The sequence below is a fragment of the Lipotes vexillifer genome, unplaced genomic scaffold (assembly GCF_000442215.2).
Source record: "Lipotes vexillifer unplaced genomic scaffold, Lipotes_vexillifer_v1.1 scaffold149, whole genome shotgun sequence".
NCBI lineage: Eukaryota > Metazoa > Chordata > Mammalia > Artiodactyla > Lipotidae > Lipotes > Lipotes vexillifer.
The window spans coordinates 3,296,869-3,304,516 of NW_006779962.1; the positions used below are offsets into that span (position 1 = coordinate 3,296,869).

At 49.5% G+C, this 7,648-nt stretch overlaps 1 protein-coding gene across 1 annotated transcript in view; it reads right to left on the minus strand.

Moving 5' to 3' along the window:
• The window catches only part of NUP214 (nucleoporin 214), a 99,116-nt gene that overhangs the window by 593 nt on the left and 90,875 nt on the right, over positions 1 to 7,648 (minus strand). The window contains exons 32-35 of the mRNA XM_007453124.1: positions 7,290 to 7,442; positions 3,555 to 3,726; positions 1,603 to 1,742; positions 342 to 366 (exon numbers count right to left, since the gene is read on the minus strand). Of these exons, the coding sequence (XP_007453186.1) occupies positions 342 to 366; positions 1,603 to 1,742; positions 3,555 to 3,726; positions 7,290 to 7,442 (490 nt within the window). The remainder of the gene's footprint in view (positions 1 to 341; positions 367 to 1,602; positions 1,743 to 3,554; positions 3,727 to 7,289; positions 7,443 to 7,648) is intronic.

Here is a 7,648-nt window from a genome sequence, read left to right on the forward strand (position 1 = left end):
GCTTGGAGCCCAGGAAGCTCCTGAGACACGAACAGCAAAATAAGCAAAAGCATCTCTTGAGTCCTGCCTTCCAGACTTTGCTCATCAGAAGGCACAATCTTCTCTCTCAGGCTCAGCCCTTGAGGAGAGGCCAAGCCGGGCACCTCCTGCCACATGCCCGAGATCAGCAAGTCCACAGAACCCAAAGCCTGCTGCCAGACCACCATGCTGCTAGGACGAGCTTTTAAACCAGGAAAAATGGGCACAAAATGTACAAACGGAGCAGAAACTAGTATTTTCACATACCACACACTCTCCCATCCTTCGTTAATGACTCAAAATAACTGAAGATAGATACTTACGAGCTAGATGATCCAAAGCTAAATCCTGAAAAAGAGGAAAAGGGTGCAGTTAAAACACAAACACACGGGACTTCCTGTGGCGCAGTGGTTAAGAATCTGCCTGACAATGCAGGAGACACGGGTTCGAGCCCTGGTCTGGGAAGATCCCACATGCCGCGGGGCAAGTAAGCCCGTGCACCACAACTACTGAGCCTGTGCTCTAGAGCCCTTGAGCCACAACTACTGAGCCCACGTCCTGCAACTACTGAAGCCCACACACCTAGAGCCTGTGCTCCGCAACAAGAGAAGCCACCGCAATGAGAAGCCCCTGCACCACAACAAAGAGTAGCCCCTGCTTGCCGCCAACTAGAGAAAGCCTGCGCAGCGACAAAGACCCAAAGACCCAAGGCAGCCAAAAAAAACAAACAAAAAACCCCAAGAAACACCACCACTCGCTTGGAAGACAAAGGTGGTCTCTAGGCTGCATTCTTTCCCTCCGTTTGTCTCCCTCCCCCTGCACTGCCTGCAGGTCCGGGCGGGCAGGAAGTGCCGTGGTCTTCTGGGCATTTCAGGGTTCTTGCCTCCTCCCCGGTGGGCACTGGCAGAGGGTCTCGGGCAGGCGCCCTCTCACTGCCGCACCGCTGCTGATCCACTGCGTCGGGAAAGTGTTTTTTCTACTTCTCGCATCCACTTGCTTCCTCTTCTTCTTGAGGCCAGAGCAGCACGACACGCGGGTTCTAGGCCTGGCTCTGCTGCTCACCGTCTGGCCCTTTGGGCAAACTGGTTCCTTGGAGTTTTTGTGTCATTTGTAAAATAATAACGATGCCTAACTTCTGTGTCTAATAAGTGTGGTGCAAGAATAAAAGCAGAATGCACACTCTGTACTATGTGAAGCGGAGTGTCAAACAAATGAAAGACATTTTGTAAAGTCTCTACGTCTTATTTTTATTTTTTTCTATATCTTATTTTTTGAGCCTGATTTTTAAATCAAGGTTTAGTAGAACTTGATTTTTAAATCAAGGTTGTTTTTGGGGGTCCTCAAATCTTGAGAGAAAAATCAGGTCAGCCATTTCTTTACTTGGTAAGAAACAGCACAGCGTTACAAATCTAATTAAAACCTAAAAAGAACATTTTGTCTTTCAAGCACTTTTGGCTTTTAAAATACTACACTGCACAGCCAGGTAAAACCACTCATTCTTTTTTTTTGGGCCGGGGGTGTCCAGGCATTTACTGAGGAGACGAAAGGAGGGACCACGGTGAGGGAAGAGGTCTGGCTGCCTACCTCCGCTGCCTGATCCGAAGGCGGAGAATCCCGCGCTCTGGGCCCCGAACGCAGAAGACTGCTGGGACAGCGACCCGAAAGTCGGGGCGTTCTGACTGGCGAGGGTGCCGAAGGACGTGGTGTTGCTGCTGCTCCCAAACCTGGGTTCCGGCGAGAAATGAGGCTGCGGTTAAGCGTGGCCACGCGGTCGCTCTGCTGCCCGACGGCCTCATCCCCCCTCCCGAGTCTCAGTAAGTGAGACTTGCGTGATTCGAGGTGACTTGCTTAGTTTAAAGTGGCCGCCTCTCAGAACAAACAGGCTAGAGCCCAGAGCCAACCTTCACCTCAGCTTCGGGAAGAAAAACAAAGGGGCGCCATATGAAACCCCCCCTTGCCCAGTGTCTGAGTTCTCTCCTCCACTGTCTGGCAATGCCAGGTCACTGGTCCTACTCTAATCCCACTCCTGCCTCGGGTCTCTCATGTACGCCTGTGGGAACTCCTCAGATGTCAGTCGGGGTCAGATACAGTTTCCTGGCCAGGGACCTGAAAAAAGGTGACAGGCTCTTTCGGAGATTTCAAACCAAAGCTGGTACTCAGCTCTGCTGGACAAAATGGAACCAGCCAGTCAGGATTTATGTGGGAGAGCCCCCAGCCAAGGCAGAATCTGATACTTTTTTTTTACTAGTGAAGAAAATAGCTGGTTTCAGATAAATAAATAAAAACCTCAAGATTCCTAGTCAACCACGAACCTTCCACCAACTTTGCAGCATTATGTGCCGGGCAGTCACTGGCGAGAACGGTGTCCGTCAGAACCTGCCAGAGTACTGGCTTAAGTCGATCCCAAGTCTCCTTTAAAAGCTTTTCTTAACTTTAAGTCTTGGGGTTTCCTGACTTCCTGGGGGAAACTTAAAAGACCCATTGGTCTCTGCATGAAATCTAAGAAGCAATACATCAACTTGCTCACTTTCCTTGAAATTCGCCAGCACTGCTGCACCAGCATCTTTCATGGAGAGGAAAGGGTATGAATAAGGAGTCCACTTGAGTTTATTTTCAAGATAAAGATGCTTTCACCTGGCCAACCCTCATCCCACGTACCCTGACAGCTCTCCCAAACAAGCCCCTGGCTCCACTCCCCAACTCTCTAGCTTTACACATCCTGAGCCAGTGCTGAGGACTGGGACAGCGAGAGGCCTATAAGACGTTAATCTCAGACTCCACACCTCCTTTGAAGGAGACACTTTGTAGTCATCACCACATATATTTTACTGGGAATTTGTGGTGTGGTGAAGGCTATTTTTTCCATGGGGTTTTGGTAACCAGACCGAATTTCTGGGGCCCTTAAAAGCAAATCTCAAATATGGTATTTTCAAGTGAGGATATGCACAAGGGAGTGAGAGCCGCCTTGAAGGCTGAGCAGTCATGGAGACTCTGAAACACGCACGGGGCCCAGGCAGTGCCTAAGGAAGCTGGCCCAAGGGACTGTGCACCGAAGACCCACTCTGGGGGTCTGGAGCGGAGCAGGGGACGCAAGGAGTTGTTTGCTCAAGGACAATGGGTCTTCTGTGCAACAATCCCAAGAGGAAAGAATCTGATTAAAAACTATTCATTCAGAGTTTCCTAACAGAAGTCACCATACAAGGGGCAATCTTGGCTGTAAAGCAGCCAAGGTGAGACTGTTTTTCTTCCTTTAACCAATCCTTTAGCTCCACCAGAACAGGAATCTGCCAGCCACTACTCCACGTATCAGGGGACGGCAACATGGCTGACGTCCACCATGTACTGGACAGAGTCTGCCTTGGAAGACATGAACCTTCCCCTGGAGACAACAGGAATCCTGGAGCGACTGGTTTGCTGATTTCAAGGGAGGGGCTTTCAGCTCAGTCGAGAGTAGGGGAAACAGAAGAACTTTCTGTTCAAAGCAGCAGTACTGGACCTGAGCCTGGGGTTTGCCCAGGCCTCTATGGGGGGCTTACCCGAATCCTCCCGCGCTGGCGGCCGCGGTACCCTCTCCGAACACTTTGCCTCCCGTCGAGCCCAGAGGGCTTGTAAAGGCTGGGGCTGAACCGAATGCTGGCACCCCTCCGAACCCAGGGGATCCCCCAAAAGTAGGAGGGCTGCCAAACACTGGAGCAGCACCGAAGCCACCTGAGCAAAACAGAGGCAAACAAACAGAAACGGGGAGAAAGAAAGAAGGAGACAGGAAGAGAAGACAATGAGCAGTGAGAAACCAAATCAAAAGAGGGAGGAGAAAGGGGAAAGTACGTTAGAAACTCAAATTCAAAACACTACAGCAAAGGGCAACACCCTTTCTATCAGCAAAATAACAAACCCAAACCCAAACCCAACCCAACCTGCCACCCCCTCCATTTCTAGCAGAGGGGTCTGGGGTCCATGTAGGAGAGCTCCTTGGAGTTCTAAGAATCCAGCAGACTCCGTGTTTGTCTGCGAGCTCCCTGGTCCCTCCCAGAGGCAAGCTGGACTCCAAGTCAGCTCCAAGTCTCGTGAGATCCGACTGCCACCAAGAACCAACTCCATGCACGGCAGACCCCCGCCCAGACCCTCTGCCACGTTTTGAGACTCCTCACTGAAAAGTCATGCTCAAAAGCGCCGATCCCTACCCAGCTGTCAAAGTGGTCAGAGTTTATTACTTATCATCACATAGGCAAGGCATCTCGCTTCACGGAAACACAAATTATAAAATTAGAGGCTCAAATCCCCTCTCAGGGAGAATCTGCGAGCCGGGTTACAGAGGAGATGGAGAGGCTGACGCTCGGCCAGGTGCTTTTTACTTATTTAGAGCCTGAGAGCTCTCACATCTCTCACAGGAGTCTTTCTCTCCCTGTACAGAAGAATTTAAAAAAAATGCTCTCTCTCTGCAGTCAGGAACTACTCCTCAATTAAAAAGCACGCCGTTTCTTGTCTGGAGGAAGGCTGCTGCATAAATGTGATAAGGCAATCAGCCAGCCGGGGGGAGAGCCCTGAGTCCACGACCCCCTGGGCAGGCTCCCAGCGCTCCCACTCACGTGGACACAGGCCCGCAGGGGTGGCACGCATGCAGGTGACCGCACAGGAAGGGCCAGGCATGCCCAGGTCACCTCCCCTGTTTGCTGGATGCCCATCAGGCGGGAAGACAGAAGGTCCTTCCCTAACTGTTCCTTCTGCTCCTGAGAAGGGTTCCCAAACCCCAAGATACTGCATACATCACTCTAGGCTATTAGCAGAGACACTTGCTGAGTATCTATTGAGCAGAACAGAGCAAAATGGTACAAGACGTGTGCTCTACAGGGCAGCATTTCTTACAGTGACCATCGGCCCAGGAGCTACGTGCTGAAGGGAGGAGTGGTGGCCCAGGCACAGCCAGGAGGCGATTTGCCCAGGGTGACAGGGACCTCATTCTCATCCCTTCAGAAAGTGAATCCCGTTGATAGAGGGATCACTCAGGCCTTCTTACTATGAGCGTAATCACAGCACAAGCTTCGGGCACCTGCAACAGGAAAGATCAACCACTGGACACGAAAACCTGTCAGCTGAACGCCTTAGTTAGCTGCTACTTTGTGGTTCAATCGTTTGCTTATTTACCACGAACAGCAGAAGCACAACTGAGAAGGTGCTTTCTGTTTGGGCTCACGTTTGGGTTTACATTCTGTATTTTAAAACCTTGAGTGAAATTCCAAGCCATGATAATGGAGACTGTTGGGTTACAAATATAACAGACTGGAAAAAAAAAAAAAGTGCTAAAAAACCCTTGCAGTTGAATTATTTAAGACTGATCACAGATCTGGTTACACTTTCTTCCTGGACACACAGGCCTTTATCTAGTGCCTTGTACTCAATAGTGTTCAGAGTTCTTGGTGGAAGGTGAGTGAAAAATGAGAAGTCACAACGATACAGAAAGTATACTGGACAGGGAGGGGAGGATATTAAGCACGTGCACACGCACACAGACACAGACACACGCACACACACACAGACACAGGCACACACACACACACACAGACACACGCACACACACGCACACACGCACAGACACACACAGACACACGCACACACAGACACACGCACACACACGCGCGCACGCACACAGACACACACGCACAGACACGCGCACACACATGCGCACACAGACACACACACGCACACAGAGACACACGCACACACGCACGCACACACAGACACGCGCACACACGCAGACACACGCGCACAGACACACGCACACACACGCGCGCGCACAGACACACGCACACACACACGCACACACACAGACACACACGCACACACACACGCACAGACCAGACACAGACACACACACACAGACACACACAGACACACGCACAGACACACACACGCACACAGACACACACGCACGCACACACACACGCACAGACACACACACGCAGACACACACGCACACGCACACAGACACACACACGCGCACACACACAGACACACACACAATGCCCCAAAAACAACGAATCCATGTCACAGCTACGTGAAACAGAAGAGAATCGTCAGTTGGGCTTTATTTCTGGAGACAGGCAACTCGCTCCTGATGCTAGGGGGTTCCAATTTTATTAGATGCTTATATTTTTTCTCCTCCAGAAGAGAGAGAAATTTAGTAGTACTCAATGATAATAAGATTTCTGATTTAATGAGGGCCCTCCACGTGCCAGGTGCTGTACACCAGTTTATTTCAATCGTCCCAACAAACCTGGGACTCCCTACTTCACAGGTGAGGACCCCGAGGCTCAGAGAACATGTCTCTCATCTACGCTGAGCCAGCTGGTGAGCGGTAGAGCTGGGATTGGAACAGGGCTGAGTGACTCACAAGACTACCCATCCCCTCACCACTACGTGCCACACTGCCCCCTGCCACTGCCACCAAATCTAGCAACTCCACTGACAGAGCAGTGGGGTGACCCCAGTGGACTGGAGGTGGCAGGAAGGTCATTTTCAGTCTGTCCCACTTCCTGTCCTCTCCTCAAATGATCTCCAGTGGTATTATTTTCTACTGCAACTATACTCAAGGGAGGATGGGCACTTTTGGGATTTCAGAGACCCATCCAAACCATCAATCTAAAAATCCCTCGAGACCTCAATCTAGGTGGTTTCATGGGGCAAGTAATCAAATAGGAAAAATATTCTGAAACGTGGAAGGACACATTTTCTCTCAGACTACAAAAATAAAAGGGGCAAATTCTCAGGTCAATACAGGAATATCAATACATTTATGTATGTTACACTCAAAAGTACAAAAAAAAGTGATTGGGGAAGGAGGACAAATGATATAAACATAAGAAATTAAATACATAATCTGTCTTGCCCATCACAGGTAACGGGCATCCAAGCAAATCTGACTTATGGTGCTTTCTTGTTTATATTTCAGTTATCATGGTCTTACATGTTCCCTCACTTTGGTTGTTAAATGCAACTAAATATTTACAATGCTTTCTTCTCTAAGAAAACATGAAGTTCTCTTCAGGGCTGCATGCTATGCATTCTGTGCTTTTTAACATGTCTCAGGAGACCTAGAACAGCATCAGAAACGTAGTAGATGCTCAGTAATTAGAAAATGAATTTGGGGGAAAAGATCCCTTCATCCATACTCCATACTGTCCCCTGAGAACACCCCAGAGAGCTCTCCTTCCAGAGGTCTATGCAATGTTAAACATACATCTAACAATAACCACAGCTAACAGGCATAGGAGTACCTGTTTTACTTGGAGTGGAAAACCCAAAGCCTTGGGAGGCCACACTTCCTCCTCCAGAGCTAAAGGTGCCAGCAGGTTTCTGGTCTCCAAATGATGAGCTGGCAAAGCTGCCAAACGTCTTGGCTCCACTGTTTCCAAAAAGGTTAGAGGTATCTGAAGAGATGAAGAACACGTATGAGGGAGATCAGAGGGAGAAAAATGTCCTTATCTGCTTCTCAGAACAGAGAAGGAAGGAACCTCACTAGGTGTCTGCGGAGAAGGGAATGATAGAGAAGTCGAGGACCCAAGGTCGCTGAGTGGCAGTGAAACAGAAACCTTCTTTGATTTGCATGCATTTTTTTTTTTTTTTTTTTTTTTTT